The sequence below is a fragment of the Protopterus annectens genome, chromosome 6.part0 (genome assembly GCF_019279795.1).
Source record: "Protopterus annectens isolate FY-2018-M chromosome 6.part0, PAN1.0, whole genome shotgun sequence".
Classification (NCBI taxonomy): Eukaryota; Metazoa; Chordata; order Ceratodontiformes; family Protopteridae; genus Protopterus; species Protopterus annectens.
Genome location: NC_056737.1, coordinates 1348003947 through 1348023329, shown reverse-complemented (window position 1 = coordinate 1348023329; position 19383 = coordinate 1348003947). Strand labels below are relative to the sequence as shown.

The following is a 19383-nucleotide window of genomic DNA, read 5'->3' as shown; positions in this document are numbered from 1 at the left end:
GCACTGGGTGTGACGAGGGTGGACAGGATTAGGAATAAGTATATTAGAGGGTCAGCCCAGGTTGGAAGGTTTGGAGACAAATCCAGAGAGGCAAGATTACGTTGGTTTGGACATGTGCTGAGGAGGGATGCAGAGTATATTGGGGTAAAGATGCTAAGGATGAAGCTGCCAGGTAACAGGAAAAGAGGAAGGCCTAAGATCAGGTTTATGGATGTGGTGAGAGAGGACATGCAGGTGGTTGGTGTGACAGAGCAAGATGCAGAGGACAGGAAGAAATGGAAACAGATTATCTGCTGTGGCGACCCCTAACGGGAGCAGCCGAAAAAAGAAGAAGTTATGATCTCCGAGAAGAGCTTCTTCTTTATATCAGTAGTGGAGTCAAAGAACTTTTCAGTCTCCCCAGAAAATTAAAGCTATTGATTAGGTTGCCTTTGGAAGCTATTAATATACCTGGAAACTTCAACTGGACCAAATAACCTTTATTTACCTATTTATTATAATTGTTTACCAGAAGAATCTGACTGGGAAAAGCCCCTTTTCAACGGAGGCCAAGTTAGCAAAACTCCAAGTACTGGCAGCATACGAACATTTAGAACAAGGAAAAAAAAGCAAAAATAATACACATGTAATGATAATGATGTAGTAATGTTTTTGAAAAGTAGATATACTAAAGTGTAAAATGCATTAAAAGGAATATGTTTTGAGATAAAAGTTTATAATTGAGAAAAAAATAAAGGACTAACTAGAGATTTTTTTTTACAAAAATATAAGTGTTCATATAACAAAAATAGTGTGCAAAAAAAGAAACGCTCTATTATTTAAAAAGGTAGGTGAGTAGTAGAATAGTGTTAGACAATTTAATTAAATTCAGAGTAGCACAGTATAGTGAAAGCTATGTTTGCCTGCCATGAGTATACAAATTGAATTACAATTTAGCATCTGGTAATTGTACAATGTATATGGCAGTCTAATTAACCAGTTGTTAAAGAGCAGAAACAAATCTAAGATTTTTCAGGTGTAACTGTAGAAGAGATTTAAATTGTTGAGTTTTCAATGAACTGCAGTTAGGTGAATTTTTGTTCCAAAGCTTTGTGACATGGTGAGAATAAAGGGCTTTTCTTTTTAAAAATAAACCAGTACTGTGGTTGGGAACTATGCATATTTGTGTTCCTACCATTTTTAGATAAGGTCCCAGTTCTCTGTCTCTGCTGGGAATGTTTTCCTTAGCTAAAGACACTTGAAGATTGGCATGGAGGACGTAAGGATATCTATGAAGAGGATGAAGAATGGAAAGGCTGTTGGTCCAGATGACATACCTGTGGAAGCATGGAGGTGTTTTGGTGAAATGGCAGTGTAGTTTTTAACTAGATCATTTAATGAAATCTTGAAAAGTGAGAGGATGCCTGAGGAATGGAGAAAAAGTGTTTTGGTACCGATTTTTAAGAATAAGGGTGATGTGCAGAGCTGTAGTAACTACAGAGGGATTAAATTGATCAGTCACAACATGAAGTTATGAGAAAGAGTAGGGGAAGCTAGGTTAAGAAGGGAGGTGATGATTACTGATCAGCAGTGTGGTTTCATGCCAGGAAAGAGCACTACAGATGCGATGTTTGCTCTGGGAGTGTTGATGGAGAAGTGCAGAGAAGGTCAGAAGGAGTTGCATTTTGTCCTTGTGGACTTAGAGAAAGCATATGACAGGGTAACAAGAGAGGAGTTGTGGTATTGTATGAGGAAGTTGGAGTATCAGAGAAGTATGTAAGAGTGGTACAGGATATGTACGAAGGTAATGTGACAACAGTGAGGTCTGCGGTGGGAGTGACAGATGCGTTTAAGGTGGAGGTGTGATTACATCAAGGATCAGCTCTGAGCCCGTTCTTATTTGCAATGGTGATTGACAGGTTGACAGACGAGATCAGACAGGAGTCCCCATGGATTATGATGTTTGCAGATGACATTATGATCTGTAGTGAGAGTAGGGAACAGGTGGAGGAGACGTGGAGATATGCTCTAGAGAGAAGAGGAATGAAGGTCAGCAGGACTAAGACAGAATATATGTGTGTGAATGAGAGGTAGGATAGAGGAATGGTGAGGATGTAGGGAGTAGAGGTGGCGAAGGTGGATGAGTTTAAATACTTGGAATCAACAGTTCAGAGTTACGGTGAGTGTGGAAGAGAGGTGAAGAAGAGTGTACAGGCAGGATGGAGTGGGTGGAGAAGAGTGTCAGGAGTGATTTGTGGCAGACAAGTACCAGTAAGAGTGAAAGGGAAGGTCTGCAAGAGGGTAGTGAGACCAGCTATGTTATATGGGTTGGAGACAGTGGCATTGACAAAAAGGCAGGAGTCAGAGCTGGACATGGCAGAGTTAAAGATGTTAAGATTTGCACTGGGTGTGACGAGGGTGGACAGGATTAGGAATACGTATATTAGAGGGTCAGCCCAGGTTGGAAGGTTTGGAGACAAAGCCAGAGAGGCAAGATTATGTTGGTTTGGACATGCGCTGAGGAGGGATGCAGAGTATATTGGGAAAAAGATGCTAAGGATGAAGCTGCCAGGTAACAGGAAAAGAGGAAGGCCTAAGATAAGGTTTATGGATTTGGTGAGAGAGGACATGCAGGTGGTTGGTGTGACAGAGCAAGATGCAGAGGACAGGAAGAAATGATAACAGATGATCCACTGTGGCGTCCCCTAATGGGAGCAGCCAAAAGAAGATGATGAAGAAGATGAATTGTCACTGGCAGGTAGAGTTCTGGTTATGAGAAGGGATTCTGAGTGTTCTCTAAATAATGGGACTAAATTCTGCACCCATAAACTTGGTTCACGAGTAATAAAATTTCTGGGGTAACTCACATTTTCAGACAAATCAAGTATATGTAAATAATTTTTTCCAAGCCTGATTTTCTAAATCATCCATCCAGCTTAGTTGTCTATAAAATTAGATGTGTAAGTAATCTGAAGCATGCTTGGCTCCAGATATTATACATGCTCCTTGTTTTGGCCGATGTCCTGCTGTTGAGATGATAATGAGTATTTGCACATGGTTCACTTGTGCTTCATGGTTTGATGTGGTGGATTTTATGTGGGCAGTGTCCAGTACTGGTCTGAATCATTCTAACCAGATACTAAAGTATCTTTAATAGATTTAAAATATTCCACCAAATTACTCGGTGGTTCAGGTATCTCTTCACTGATTGGCTACTCCCAATCAGTCATTGAAAGCATAGAAGCATATTTGAGTAATCACACAACTTAAGACTGTACTTAAAAAAACTAAACAAAAAAAAAAACACCTTCTTAGTAACAAAGTAAGTAAATTCCCCAGGTCATGTAAGCTCTAACTATGTTTAGGGTATTGATCTATATTTGACAGGACAGGCATAGATGTGTTTTTTCAAAAGACACCCACCATTATTTCATACCAGTGCATGTTTTTTGTGTTTTGTAGTATTTTTCACTATGTTTAACAGGTTTTTATCACACAAATTGAGCAATTTGGGAACAATAATGAGATGAGCCCTAATTAGCATAACCATCACTGCCTGAGGGGTGAATCTACACAATATAAGCGAAAAGAGAAGACCAAAGACTCATTGTACTGTAGAAGAAAACTTCTTTGAAAGAGGGATCCTGAAATTTGATTTTGTGAAAAGGTTTTTCATTCAGTCAGATATCTGCATATATAAGGTAAGTGGTACTTCTTACACAGTCGATTCATTTGTAGAATGTTACCTTTGATTGTTCATCTGTGTAAGGGATGCCACTTTGTCAGTACTTTTAAGATGCATTGAGCACATCTGTCTTTAGAGGTACTACTACTAGTAGACTGTAAGTGACTGATAAGGCTGATGGTTAACACCAACTGTGCTCACATTCTAAGTAATATTCATTAATGTTTCACTGTTGTGTGCCTTGCAGATATGTAATTAGACCAAAACATATTTAAATTGTTGTTGCATTGGTCATTGTTGTTGCTTAGTTTAACTTGTGTGTGTGATATTTGTGAAATGTGTGATTAGTACACAAACCATGCCTGACATTTCTTTAAAGATTGTGAGTAGATATAACTCAACTCTTAAGCAGACACTGAGCATGATATATAGGTTGGTAGGATGGGAGCAGTTTAGAGATTTTTTATGGCTGTGCAAAAACAAGGCTGTTAATTCCCATGTTTTCCATGCCAAAAATGCAATGCCAAAAAAGGGACCTAAAAAAAAAAAGTGGTGGTGTGTACCACCACCACTAGTGGCTGCTATGAGAGCCTTTTGCAGATACGTATTTACAATAACTGCAACAACCACCTAACACTGTACACCTCTTTTGTTTGCCTAAACATGAGCATATGGCCATATACAAATCTAGGGTTCTCAGTGTCACTGTGGTGTATTTAAACATTTCTGAATCATTCCACCATGTTTTAGCCTCATTAGCATATGCAGAGCTTCATTTTACAGTATGTGACACAGGTGACCATGGTGTTTTGGCTGACAGTGTTGTGTTGTTTTCTGAATTGCACATACTCTGGGTGTCCTCTCATTTCATAAATTCGCTTACCTTAATGTAGCAAAGATTTTTGAATTCAGTCCCAAGTCTTTCCAACCTTTCTGAGTATGTTAAATGAGATGTTAGTGGTATCAGCTTTGTGAAATATCTGTATAAGCTTACCTGAGTAATATCATAAGTACAAAAGATCACAGTTGTATTCGAATTCTAGCCAAACAAAAATTTGAAGTAGTTGTGATAAATAGGTCTCTTGTAGCCAAAGCTTTAAATAGCAGTCCTGCCTGCTTCGTAGCCATAGCAGTAGAATTATCAAACATGTCTCTAAATTACAGACCTTCATTAATTAGTATCTTTGTCATTCGTGTATTTAGCTTGTTTTAATATTTGGATGTGTAGTAAAACTGTAGTGCAAATTACTCTTCTGAAAATCATAAACCTACATTTAGGAATAATAAAATGTACTCCTTGGCATTTTGGGCCTTTGACTTATTTCACATAGGTATTCAGTCTGCACATGTCTCTCTCAGGTGCAACAATTCTGCCTAGCTTAAACTGTCTGCATACTATTGTCCCTAACTTAAAACTGTGTGTTTGTTGAGTAGGAGGACCTCAGGAGTGATGCAAACACTGAATTAAACAAGATATAAAAAAGAAGTGATCCTTGCAGAACAGTGGAACTTACAGACCTTTTATTTGATAACACTGCTTGGACTTTGACTCTACGATGTCTATCTGCTAACCACTCTTTAACCCAATTAATAATGTAAAAATTAATGCCATGATTTTTTTCATAGCAGTTACGATTTGTTTGTGTTGCAGTATTTCACATGCCTTGGCTAGCTCCTAGTATTATACCCTTAAGGCAAGTTACTACATACTTATTTGTCGAGCTTACTAAATTGTAAAGTTCAGTTAAATTAGTAATTGTTGAATAGCCCTTTATGAAACCACATTGTGCAATATCAGCATATATTGCATACATCTTACTGAATTAATTTAGCTAATATTTATCTTCAAAGTAACTTTTCTATAATGTAAGGCTAGCAAGTCTGTAATTATGTACCAGAGAACTGTCACCATCCTTGGAAATTAGAACAGAGAAGAATAATAGTAGAATTCTTCCAGTCAACAGATATACAACTTCTTTTTTAGAATAATGTTGAATTTACAGTATCTAAAAACTGTTGTCTCATCTTTAATTAAATGTATAAATGATCCACTGATGCCATCTGGCCATACTACTGGATCTTTTGGTGGTCTGGAGACTTGATCACATAAGTTTCATCTCAGTGTAAGGCCAGTGTATGTTCATATTAAGCAAAGTAATCAGTTAATTTTGCTAATAAATGCTTATATCTACTTTTTTTTGCTTCTGTAATTGCTCTTTACTTTCTTAGTGGTCTTATCATTCACTCAAGAGAGCTCTGGATGTTTGTACTCTTAATTTCCATTGCATCCTGGGCTTCTTGACAAAATCAAGATATATATAAACATTTCAAACAAATGTGCTTGTTTATGGAACCAAAAGGTTCAGTAATGAAGTGTCAGTGCCAAACTGTCCAGTACAAACTAATCCTTACACTGGTATCATACCTCTCAACCTGGAAACATCAAAAATCTGGACAAGGCCCATGACAAATAGGTACAAATCTGTACACTGATTAACGTAAAATGTGCATACATAATTGCATAACCCCACCCACTCCAGTGGAATTGTGGGATACCAACTTTCAAATGCAAACTGAAGAACAGAACCAAAATATAGCATCAGAGTCCCCCTGCACCATTTCAATGGCCCATTACCTGGCTATTTCACCCCATTTGCAGTAAAAAGCAGGAAAGAACACCACTGTGGACACAATTCAAATGTAAGATTAGCGCTTTCGTTTATCCTTAATCAATAAACTTCTTCAGACAAAAATACAAGGAAAATGACATATTTAAATACAAAAAATAGGATGACATCACTTCCTATCCTTAAAACTTTAAACAGTTACACAAAAAATTATTATTATTTCATTTAAAAATAAAAACCAAATTTTACAAAAAATGAATAAAATAATGTTGTTATTCATTAACTCCCAGTTGTAAAAACAACTGGAAGACTAACGAAACAAAGCTTTCATTTTCAACAAACTCATGATGGAGACAGTCTCATTCAAGCCAGGAGATACTGAAGCGTTTAATTTTAATTGCCACATTAATTCTCTTTCTTCTAGTAATAATGAAATGGGGCCCCCATTATTTTATGAATTTTTGTAACATTTGGTTTTTATTTTTAAATGAAATAATAATAATTTTTTGTGTAACTGTTTAAAGTTTTAAGGATAGGAAGTGATGTCATCCTATTTTTTGTATTTAAATATGTCATTTCCCTTGTATTTTTGTCTGAAGAAGTTTATTGATTAAGGATAAACGAAAGCGCTAATCTTACATTTGAATTGTGTCCAGAGTGGTGTTCTTTCCTGCTTTTTACTGCGTTTGGTGTTTTGTTTTACTTTCGAGGTATTTCACCCCATTTACCATAAACACTAATGTGTGCATACTGCTTTACTTCTACAATGATTATTTGGATTTAATTTTCCATTTTATAGCACAATGCTCAAATAGATATCTGCTAAACAAAGCAACACGGTTTTTTTTTGGGGGGGGGGGCAGAAGGCCAAAAACAAGGACACATTTTAAACATTGCTTGTATAATTTTGGAAAGTTGCTAGAATAAAATGGTGTGTTTCCACCATGCATTTCACCGCCAAGTCTTGAACCCAGGACTCTGTGCACTACAGTCAGAGCAACATGCCACTATGCCATATCAGCATTTTCCTGAAAGATAGGAAGACTGAAACAAATGGCTGTCATTTAGTGAATTCAGTTCTCACTTCTCACCATAGCTCTCAACGTCTTAATGGAAAAAACCTGAACAAAGCCAGTAATGGGCGAATACAGCCCCAAAATGGAGACAAAGTTCAAATACTGATCTTATAAACTTAGATAATTGCTAGAATAAAAGGTTTTGTATTACCATTTATTTTCTGAAGAATATGAAGTCTGAAATTCAAATGCCTGCCATTATTTAGTGAATTCAATCCTTCAGTGATTTGCCACAAAAATCCTGAAAACCACAGATTTAATGAGGAATAGAACAAAAATATGAGGCTTAAATTCACAAGTGGTGGTGGCTAGGGACATTAGGCTCTTTTTACCTGTTTTTCAGCATGAATATTCTTTACCTTTTGCTCTTGAACACATACAAACTGTCCCCAAGTTGTGTCACTCTTTTAGAGTCCCTTGGAAAAATGTAGTTTGCTTTGTTGGTGGAGTAGAGTAATTTCAGTGGGCTTCATCCCAGCAAGTATGTGTATGTGTGTGTGTGTGGGGGGGGGGGGGGTTGCTGAACCATAACTCCAGCATCCATTAAGATAAAAGCACTACTTGGAGCAATTGGCCATAAATTTCTCTCTTGTAGATTTAAGTGGCCTCCTGGTTTTAATCTTTTTTACTTACTTTATGCTTTTCCAGATCCTGTCCTAGGTTTTTCCTTTTGTGTAGACTTTTCTACATTTTAATTCTAGCATGTCACTTGTGGAATAGAAAGAGCACCAGAAAAAATATCTTTGTATTGTATAAAAGTGAAAATATTTTTTATCTCTTTTAGCATACAGAATATAACTTTTAGTATCAATGATATCTCAGGCAAAATACTGCAACTGAATATTTCTGGGGTGAATTTGAAAGACACCTGATAACGTTTTGGTGAACTAATCAGGAGATGGCATCTTATTCACAAAATATTCTCAAAGAATTTACTTTCAGACAGAAGCAGCTAATATCAAACAATTTTTTTTTTTTACTCAGACTGCTTTGCAACCAATAACAGTATAATGGTAAATGAAGCTCCCTTTTTGCTCAATTGACAAAAAAAGAACTGGGACAAGCATAAAGTTTGCTTTCTTTTATGTAACACCAAGAGCTTGACACTGTGTGAGCAAGGGCTAGGGATGTCTTGAAAGGATGTGGTCAAAGACTGATGTTTGCTTCAGGCAGATATTCCAGTGCATATATATATATATGAATCCGATAGCAATGACCCTTATGATTTATATCTGCTTTAATCTTGCTTCTTTTATATGTGGTGCACAAAGATTGGATTAAAGGTAATTTTAAGTAAATACAGAATTAAGTTTTAAGTAAAAGGCTACTTAAGTTGTATTTTTGGTATTGTGACTGCATTTAATAAAGCTCACGTACCGTGATTTGCATGAATAAATTGGGTTCCAGTACACAAACTGTTACACACACACACACACACACACACACACAAAAAGCAAACTTTAACTCCGTAGCAAATAAATACCTGCAGCTGACAAAAAAAAAAAAAAAAAAAAAAAAAAGCTAACTTCAACTCCAGCTCTGTAGCAGTGGACAAGCAGAGCAAATAAATACCTGCAGTTGACAAAGAAAAAAGCAAACTTCTACTCCAACTCCGTAGCAGCGGACAAGCAGAGCAAATAAATACCTACAGTTGTTTCTGATTCCAAACCAAATAAATACCTTCCGTTCAGCCCAGAGCAATGCAGCAGTCGTTTCCACGGTGCTCTCACCCAGCAGTACCAGAGGGTTCACCATCATTTTCCCCATGCAGCAGTTGTTTTTGTGCTAGCAGCCAGCCGGAAATGTGTGCCCTTAAGCTTCAATTCCGACAGGCTGACGGAGCTGATGTCATTGCGCATATGATGACGTCAGCTCAAAAAGCGCAGAAAAAAAGAAAAACAAATTTTTAAAAATAATCGGGAATGAAGGGGTGCCACTCGGGAATCATGGCATCCCATTATTTGGACCCCAAAACCCAGTAAAAACCGAGTAATTCAGTACAGTTGGGAGGTATGACTGGTATTCATTAAATTCCACATTTTTAACTGGATTTTATGTCACAATAAACACAGTAAATGTTCATTTTGCAATATTTTGAAAACAACTTAAAATATTTCACTTACCACTGCTGCACACATATAGTCAACTATTTTTTTTTCACCGACATTTGAGCTTTCATATGAGGTTAAGCAGTTCTGTGTTACTTGGTTGTCAAGATATTTAGAAAAAAGGTAAACAGCAATGTGCAAACAAACATGCACTGCATAACCTGTAGTAGCGTCCTAACATACCCTCCTAATAGGGACTCATTTGAGTTGGATTGCACTGCTAGGCTGGTAAAGGCCATGCTGGTCATTAGCCTAGTAAACATCTATGAAGCTATGAAAATTGTGATCATATAAATAGCATATGAACAACAATTAATATCTATTTAGCTACTTTAGACAGATCCTAAGTATCAGTATATTTGTACTATGATGTAAGCTTTAAAATTAAATCTTCCAAACGCTTAGCATGGTTTTGGGAATATCAATGCAAATATGAACAGGCTTTATTAGACGCCTACAGATGTCAACAGGATGTAACTAGAGAAACTCCTAGAGGCATCAAGAGGATTTAATGTGTTAATTTTTTATTATTATATTTTGTTGGGAATTTTCTGTAATTTGCATTGTCTCCTTTTCTTTTTATATTGTATAATTTTCATTAGATCATCCCACAAGTGTGATAGTTAATTAGGTGATTCCCTAGCATATTTAATGTCTGCTGTTCCTTTCCAGGTTATTTGGACAGGCTGTCTTCCCATCTTGTATACATATTTTTAAGGAAGGTTATATAAGGTGCTTTTAAATTGTTAGTATCAATTTTATTATATTTGTAAATTTCTTAACAATTAGGCTTTGTGGTGATGTTGAAATGAACTTTGGTGTTATCAGATGACCAGAATTCTTGTTTCTGTAATTTTTTAAAATAAAATCCAGTATAAAGATTTTTGTTGTCACATAGAGATCAGCTGCATCAAACCTGTCATTATATTAAGGAATACTTCCTTACTGAATGTTGCAAGATGCATTTATTACTGTCAGTATGGGGATAGTTGAAGTTTTTGAGAAGGATCACGTGACCAGATGATACAACATTATGTAGTGCTTGTAAAACCTTATATGGTCATAATGTATCTTTGTACTCTTGTTGCATACAGTCAAATGTAATATATTTTGCTGCAGTGTTTTAGAATGGAAGTGTGTTGCATGTCTGTATGCCATATAATGGGGCAGTGTGTGAGTATGTCTGCAAGTGAAAGTGTGTATGCTTGTTTTGTACGTGTGTTTGTGTGTGTGCATGCTTGCCTTTTTGGGGGTTGTCACTGCCTGTGTGTGGTCTTCTTAGAAGTTAGGGTGATCCAATATACAGTTATTTCAGCTGCTGACTGGAGTGATTTATAGTCAAGCTGGTCCTGCTTAATGAGATGTTGGCATACCTCTCCACTGTCCAGATTTTTGAATCATATTTTTGGTCTATTTCTCATACAATTGTGATTTTCTGGCAAAACATGGCAAATAATTGAAGATTGAAGTCAGAAAATGGCAGACATTTGCATTTCAGACTTCATACTCAGCAAAACATGCTACTCTAGCAACTTTCTAAGTTTGTAAGACCAATATTTAAAAACTGACCTTATTTTGGAGCCTTTGTCCCCCATTATTTATGGCTTTGTACAGATTTCCTACTTTGAAAGGTATATGTGACACTGTATTGCTAACTTACACTGCGGTGAGCTGTAATATATCAGTGCATGTTGTGTTGCTGTGCCATTTTCTGTAGATATTGAGGATATTCAAAGCTGTTATATATCAGACATTGTAATTTAACTGAAACACTGGATTGGCTCTAAGGCAGCAATCTTTCTTTAGTGATATTAAGTTAATGATTTAATTATTTATTTATTTATTTTTGCTTGAGAAATATTTTACTTTGGATAATAACTTATACCATCTTCTACCATCAAATCAATGATACAGCCATGAGTGTACCCTTTAAATCATAATATTCAAATGTTTTTGTCTGTAGTTTTGGCTAGCTTTAGGCATAGACAAACTAGACAGTCACCTAAGGTGCTGTTCTGCTAGGGACACATTTCCACCATTTATTTATTTATTTATTTTCTTAAAGTAAAGAAATGTGGTGTTTCTTTACTTTAAGAACATAAATGTTAAGCAGGGCTCCTTCTAGATATTAAAACAGTTGTAGCACCCTGGGGGCAAATATTGTAAATCTGGCCAATTAATTTGTTATCCTCCTGCTCTGTCCTGCCCACACTCTACAACCTGGACAACAAGTCAATAGGAAGATTGTGGGTAGGATGGAGAAAGAAATCAACACATTTGAAAGTGTAGAGAATATCTGCTGTGAGAAGAGAAAGCTGACTTGTCAGTGATGGCATAAGGCAAGTTGTATTTATTTAATTATTTTAATAATGTTACTTGCAGGCAACTAGATATTGTGAATGGCTATACAGGACTGGGCCAGCTAAATCTTAACTCTTCCTAAATTTGTGGAATGTCCCTGAATTTTATCTCATATTATATTGCTGTCTCTTGTAAGCACAATTTATTTCTGGTAAACCACTAAGGATTAGTCAATTAAAAATCTGCAGACATTGGATGTGTATGCTTCGTATTCTACAGAAAATGCATGTTGAAGCAAAACCTGTTATGGTACCTTTCTAAGCGAATTAGAGTAATGTATTAAAATATGCTACTCTATCTGTGGAGGAATATGACTAAATGAAGCTTTGCAGGAAGTTTGTGATCTCTGTGAAAAAATGTGGAATACTTTAATATGTGGCTACTGTCTGTGTGGTGGAAAGCTGAAATACAATACATGGGCATAATTTTTATTACGATCAGGCACCCAACGTGGAGTTAATGTTGTGGGGGGGGGGTGGAAGCTGTCTTTTGAAATGAACTGACCATCTTGTTGTTTGCTTAAGTTTCAATGGTCACTAATATAGCTTTACAAGACTAGTGTACTTTTGTGTAAAGTAAGCTGAAATACTTTAGTATTGTGGCAATTATTATTTATTTGTTTCAGCTCAGACACCTGTGATATACACATTCAGGAAACTACCATAAATCTTGGGTACAGAGGTCATTTATGGACACAAGTGATTCACCTTGCTGTTTGTTCACAGTTAAACATAGTTCCCAACTATCCCTGATTTTGCATTATATTTTGTGCTGTTCCTCATAAAATTTGAGTTTTCAGAGAAATCGTTAAGGATTATAGTCACTATATAATGACAGGCACTTGAGTTTCAGAGTTCATATCCACCCGAAAATGCATGCTAATGCAGAATCTGTTATTCTAGCAAATGTTTAAGATGTAAGAGCAGTATTTAAAATCTGTCCTTGATTTTGGGTCTTTGTCACCCATTAGTTTTTGGGTTCGACCTGATTCTTGAGCAAAGAGGTAGAGGTATGCAATTAAATGGTTACTGATCTGGAGTGGCAGGAATAGTGTCACTCAGTGTCTTGTATTTGCTATCAGTATAAAACTAAGCTTTCTGTGGCTTATGCTTGTGTATGTGTTTGTGTTTAAGTATGGGGGTTGGGGTTGTCAAAAATTTTCCATTAGAAACACAAAAAGGCGTGGGTTAGCAAGAGCTAATTGAATAGTAGAAAACTTCTCACTCTGTACTGATGAATATTTAGTACTAACATACTGAGAAGAAATGAAAATAATGCATGCTGGATTTACTTGGGAAATGTGTGCCAATTGTATGTATATTATTGCGTGTGTGTGAAGGACAGTTTGGAAAATCTAGAAGGACCAGTGGAAGTAGAAAGCAGGTAAACCGAAATTATATGATTTGCTTGTACAGTGACTCTTCCAGTAACAGAATTATTTATGTAATGTAAACAAACAAATTTTATATACATATGTATCTATCTATCTATATATATATATATATATATATATATATATATATATATATATATATATATATAAAATTTGTTTGTTTACTTTACAAAAGAAGCTCGCCTCACAGCAAGAGGTTCTCCGGTTTGATCCTCGGCTGGGGTGCCTTCTGTGCGGAGTCTGCATGTCCTCCCTGTGGTCGCGTGGGTTTCCTCCGGGTGCTCCGGATTCCTCCCACATCCTAAAGACATGCTGTAGGTGGATTGGATACTTTAAATTGGCCCTAGGCATGAGTGCGTGCGTGTATGTGCCTTCCGTGGAAGGTTGGGCGCCGAGCTGGCAACTCGACACCGTAAAAAACTCCACTGCCAATCATGAGCGGACAGGTGATCCGCTGTGGTGACCCCTAACCAGGAAAGGCCGAAAGAAGATGAAGACTTTACAAAAGAAGCTGGACATATATTTTCACCATAGTTATGCTTTGATTAGGAGGGGTTCTGAGCTGTTGCTGCTTTAACTGCTTTGATGGTTTTGCTTTAGGGGTTGTTCCAACTTGACTTTCCCCAAACTTTGTTAATGAATGCAAAGCTTCAGTAATCCACATCAAAAGCAATTTGTGTTTTCTGGCCAAAGCTCATCCATATGGTTAAAGGACAAATGTAACCTTTTGTCTTGAACTGTATTCAGGGCCATTCCATAAAAACACACTGACATGAAGAATGTCTGTCTCCTTAATGTTACATCTTTCCTTCTTTTATTCATTGGCTTAACAGTCTTAGATGAGAGACAGCAGAGAAAACTGATATGTAAAAAAATTATGGAGGCTAAGGTATTTGAAGTCTGTCTTGCAGGTGTTGCATCTTATAGTAAGAAGTGTGAGTCACAAGAGGTTATCAGTAAAACAAAACTGCCAATATTTCAAACCATTTTATGAAGCAAGAAAAGTGTAAATTGATGAAATGTTGTGCTGTATGCATTTTCTACATCAAAAGCAGGAAAACTTGGCTATTTATGGATTGACTTTTTTTTACAGGATATGAACATGCATTTTCATACATATTTCAGTTTGTTAATCCTCAGTTTTGTTTCTGTTTTATTAACTTAAATCAGTACAGCTAAAGAATAATCTTACATCTGATTTTTTAATTTTTGTTTAATAGTTTGTGTGCAACAGAGAAGATTTGTACAGCTGTGTAGCACAGGAGTTTAATATCTCTTCTGCCATGGTGAATGCGTGTCATGTCAGCTGGTCCCAGTTCAACTACAGCCTGGACACTATTGATGGTTTTTGTGGTAGCAAGTCTCAGAACTGCAATTTTCCAGAGGTAAATTACCACAGTTCAGTTTTATATTTATGTCTCATTGCTTCTTCCTGTAGAGCAAAACAGGCATCATTAGTAAAAAAAAGGGCAGTTGCAGCAACAGTCACATGTTTTTGAACAAAGTCAGAGATTAAAAAAGTGGATAGGGTAATATTTTTCATAATACATTCTGACATGCATAATTCAGTGATTTCTGTCTGCTCAGTGCTAAAGGTCTCTGGCTGACAGCAACATTGTCTGTGGATCATATCTAACCTCTGATCACTGTGTGAAATTTGCATGCTTTCCCTGTATTTGTGTTGTTTTTCTGCAGCCACTCTTGATTTCATTCTACATCCCAAAAACATACTGTTTAGCTACTGTAAAGTGCCCTTCTCTCTCGCCCCTCCTTTCCTGTGTGTGTGTGTGTGTGTGTGTGTGTGTGTGTATATGGGTCTACTTCTGATTGTCGAAAACTCACTTTCTCGACAACCAGAAGATCAAACCCATTTAAGCGAAAGTGCACTAAATCGAAAGTGCACTTTCGCAAAAGCTGGTTCTCCGAAGCGCATTACAGTGGGGATAAGGAAATATATCCTTTCCCCCACTGTAGTGTGATCGCGGAGTTAGTATATTTAAGTAGGGGGTGTGGGGGTGCAGGGGGGCTTGCCCCCTTGCAAAATACTGTTTAAAGCAGTTTTGTTTCTTTTCTGGTTCAGAAAACTGGCTTTTGCGAAAGTGCACTTTCGCTTTAATGGGTTTCGATGTTGCTTTTTCGGGATTGTGAGATTTCTTTCAAGCAGCATAGACCCATATATACATACATATATATATATATATATATATATATATATATATATATATATATATAGTTAGAATTTGCCTGGTGTCCCTTTGGTTTGATCTGTAGTTCTAAAGGATCTGAGGTCCATTTCACTAAAAAAAAAAAAAAAAAAAAACATTATTTGTTAACCTGGTAAGGCCAGTGGACAAACAACATTATTTGTTAACCTGGTAAGGCCAGTGGACAAACAGTTTGTTGACCCTGGAGCATTGCTTAATTGACTTGCTCAGTGTCATACAGCAGGTAAATGTAGGCTCAAGGAGCCAAGCTCAGGACTGTTGCAGGGTCTAGGTGTCTAGGCCTAGCACAGAGTTTTTAACTGCTGCACCAAACTACCAGGTAATGGATAACTTAATAATTAAAAGTGTTTTTCTTTGTCTTGCAGTGATAGGAGGGTTGAGTTACACAAGGAAGTCAATTCCAGTTAGTATGTTATTCAGAAATTATGCATTACTTATACGGGTTATACTGTGGTAAAGGGTGTTGAAAACAGTGTAGTACTTGATACATTTTCTATATTGGAAATTATCTGAGTTCTGGGATTTTGCCATTATTCTCTGTATAGATATGTCACAAACAGTAAATAAAAGAAGCAGTAGATTTCACTTAACATTGTCCAAAGCTCAAAATGGAGGAAAAATATTGTTGCAGGCCATGCCGTAATAGATTACTAGAAATGAAGGTAAATCTCAGTTCCTTTATATTGTGTCATGTGTACAAATAAGCAGTTTTAAGTAGTCATACCTTGTTTTGCATGGTTCATTATTTTTATCTAAAGTGTATTTGCTGGTCTTGGTCACAAGTTGTACATTGTTGTACAAGTGCTGTTTGCTTCTTCCTTTACCTGGAAGTTGACTTCCAAAGTACATGCTTTTGCAACTTAGTATTTTTCAGGATATATGCAACATAATTGATCTTGCACATGATACTGACTTTCATATTGTGCTGCAGTATAAATAACAGCGTGCATCATAGGAATTTGTGTTGCAGGACTAATACAAATTTTAAAATAAATCCAGAGGCAGCTATCAGTCTTCAGTTAGATATTTTCATCAGCCATATTTCAAGTAATTGTGCAGTTGCAGTGTTACACTGTGCTATTAGACAGCAACCCAGCTGTAAAAGAGAGCAGAGCATGCCTTGCACCATTTTCTGTTTGTTTTTGCCACCAAAACTCAGTGATCACAGTGTTTAACTTTGCTGGTGTTAAATGTTGCTTCAGTGTTATTGAGTATTAAGTAAAATGCTCAGTTATGATTGTCTTCTAAAAGTAAGGGGATATTTGTTTCTTTCTTTTGTTTATATAAATAACGTTTCTATAGACCATTGCATCTGAAACCCTATTCGGCTTGGAAAAAGAGAGCATTATAAATAATTGTATTCATAGTAGTCTCTTTAAAGTGATTAACAATGAGTAGCTTCTAGAAGCACTGGTGTGCAAACTGAGCAGGGTTACCTCAAATGTCCTGCATATTCTAGTTCATCACCCAAGTGCCTTCTTCTTGCACTCAATCTTTGTAAGAAACTTTTCTCTGTTTTTGTTTTAACAGTAGCTTGCAGAGTAATAAAACTCAAACTTTGCAAGTTATCCACACATGCTATAAAAGTACATGTTCAGCATTCTCACTGCTGCAGTAACCTGTGGCTATTTTCATTGATCCTGCCCAAGATACAACAACCAGCTGATCTTCAAAAAGCTCTGGCTCATTTCCACACCTGCACTGCAAAGCAATGCCTTTTGACTTCTCCCATTAGGGGTCGCCACAGCAGATCACCAGTCTGCAGATTGATTGGCAGTATAGTTTTTACAATGTTGAGTTGCCAGCCCTTCACCCAACCTTCACAGAAAGCACACGCACACACACTTTAAAACTCAGTCGACTGCAGCGAGGACATGCAGACTCTGCACAGAAGGTGCTCCAGCTGAGAATTGAACTGGAGAACCTGTTGCTGTGAAGCGACAGTGCTAACTACTGCACCACTGTGGCTGACTTCTCATTCCCACAGCTACAGTCTGACTGCTAATTGGCTAGTTTCTTAGAAGGAAATCAGCCGAGCGTAGACAACTTCGGTACTATCTTGCCACTTCAAGGTAAAGCAGCTTTGAGGCTTCACTGGAGCAGCAGTTGTCTACAGACTTAATTTCTGGTACATAAGTCCCCGCAGGTGAACTGTTCGACAAAGAAAATATTGCTTTTAAAATATTTTTAAGCATGTGTTATTTTCTGAAGAATACCAGCAATTTTATTAATATTAGAATTTTCTTTTCAGAAGCTCCTATTTTTAAAATGGGGCGTATTGCTAAATGCAGGGGCTGTTTTCATGCAAAAAATGAACTGCTTTGAAACATTTAACTGAGATGTAAGGGTTTAATGATTAGGAGGTGTTTTGAGGTGTTTATTTATGTACTTCTTATGGCATTTGAGTGTTTTGATGCTTGTGCCCTCGTGATAACTTAACGTCATTATTTTACTGCTCAAGACGTTTTGCTTGAAGGTTTTTATTTATTTAAACAATGGGAAGTATATTTCAGGGCTAGAAATGTATTTTCTATTTGGTGTTTGTGTACACTTCATGACAACTTACCTTCATTTCTTGTTTTCTCTTAGTGAAGTTTATGTGAAAGGGACTTGGAGTTCTAACAGGATTTTGGTTTATTGCTTACGCTTTTACTCTGGAATTTTGAGGGACTGTGTGGGGAAGTGTAAGTGTGTACTCCTTATGAATACTTGTCTGACAACTTACCTTCTGACCGACTCTTCTCAGCAGCACTTCCCATTATTCTGGCTTCTTCTCTGGGTACTGTATAGATTCTTAAACTGGTCCTGCTGTTTCTTCTCAGCCATGAAAGAAATCGGTACATTTCTGTTATCGGGGCAACACTATTAATGCGATCATTCAGGTGTAATGCAGCTCATTAACATGTCTGTTGAGCACATGTCGGTAAAAAAATGCTTGTGTTAATAATTAAATGTTTAACCAAGAAATTAGTCTAACTTTTACACACACGTCTGCCTGACAGACGTGTTAAGGTACTGCATTACAGCGGAGCGATTGCTTTAAAGTGTTGCCCCGATAAGTCACACAGACAGGAAATCAGTAATAAGGAAATACTTGCAAATAACATGACATTTCTTTCTTTTGTTAATTAGTCATGACATGGTGATATGTACTCTGCATGAAATGCCTAACATGAAGTAACTGCCTGTGCTTACAGTTTACAAAGACGTAGTCATGCTGATCATTTGTAATCAGACAGTTTTCAGTCCTCCGTGAGGCATGTGAAATGATGTTTAAAAGACAGTGAAATTGCAGTGTATATGTTTGCCTTGAAGGGCTTACAAGACACAAGTTGTTAAGATTAGGCTTCGACTTGAATTAATTATGTAAAAGCCTTGTACAATAGCAACAGATGTATACATTGTAAACACGGTTATTTCCAGGCTCAGCGATGCCTTCCTAAATCCATGCCTGACACTCTTAAAAAACAAATGATCACTGTTTACTGATTGTAATCGCATCCTCATGGCTTAAAGAAGCCGAGTAAGTATAATTACAGATGTTGAGGTCAAGTTTTTGAAAAAAAAAAAAAAAGTTTTCTACAATGCCTGATTTCCCTATAATGGAGAGATTGCTGTAATAGTAGAACTTTGTCGGGTTTTTTTTTTTTGCACTATTCTGCTTTTGGGCAAACACTTTCAATGTGGGTGCTGAGCTCTGACTCCAGCGTCAAGCCAAGTTTTTTGGATGTTAATGTTAACAGCTGTGAGTAAATCAGTTAAATGGATAAAATGTAAAAAAAAAAAAATCAGTAAAATAAAAAACAAAACTGTGACGTCTACATTTTACACACACCTGTTAAGACTAACACAAATACACGATTTGACACTGGATTCGGAAATTAGCAACTGCATTAACAGTGTTGCCCCGGTAATGGAAAAGAAGTCTT

General features: G+C 36.8%; 1 protein-coding gene across 1 annotated transcript in view; it reads left to right on the top strand.

The window, feature by feature from the left end:
- Window positions 1–19383, top strand: part of ADCY5 (adenylate cyclase 5) — a 1187789-nt gene that overhangs the window by 927312 nt on the left and 241094 nt on the right. The window contains exon 13 of the mRNA XM_044073657.1: window positions 14450–14614. Within this exon, the coding sequence (XP_043929592.1) occupies window positions 14450–14614 (165 nt within the window). The remainder of the gene's footprint in view (window positions 1–14449; window positions 14615–19383) is intronic.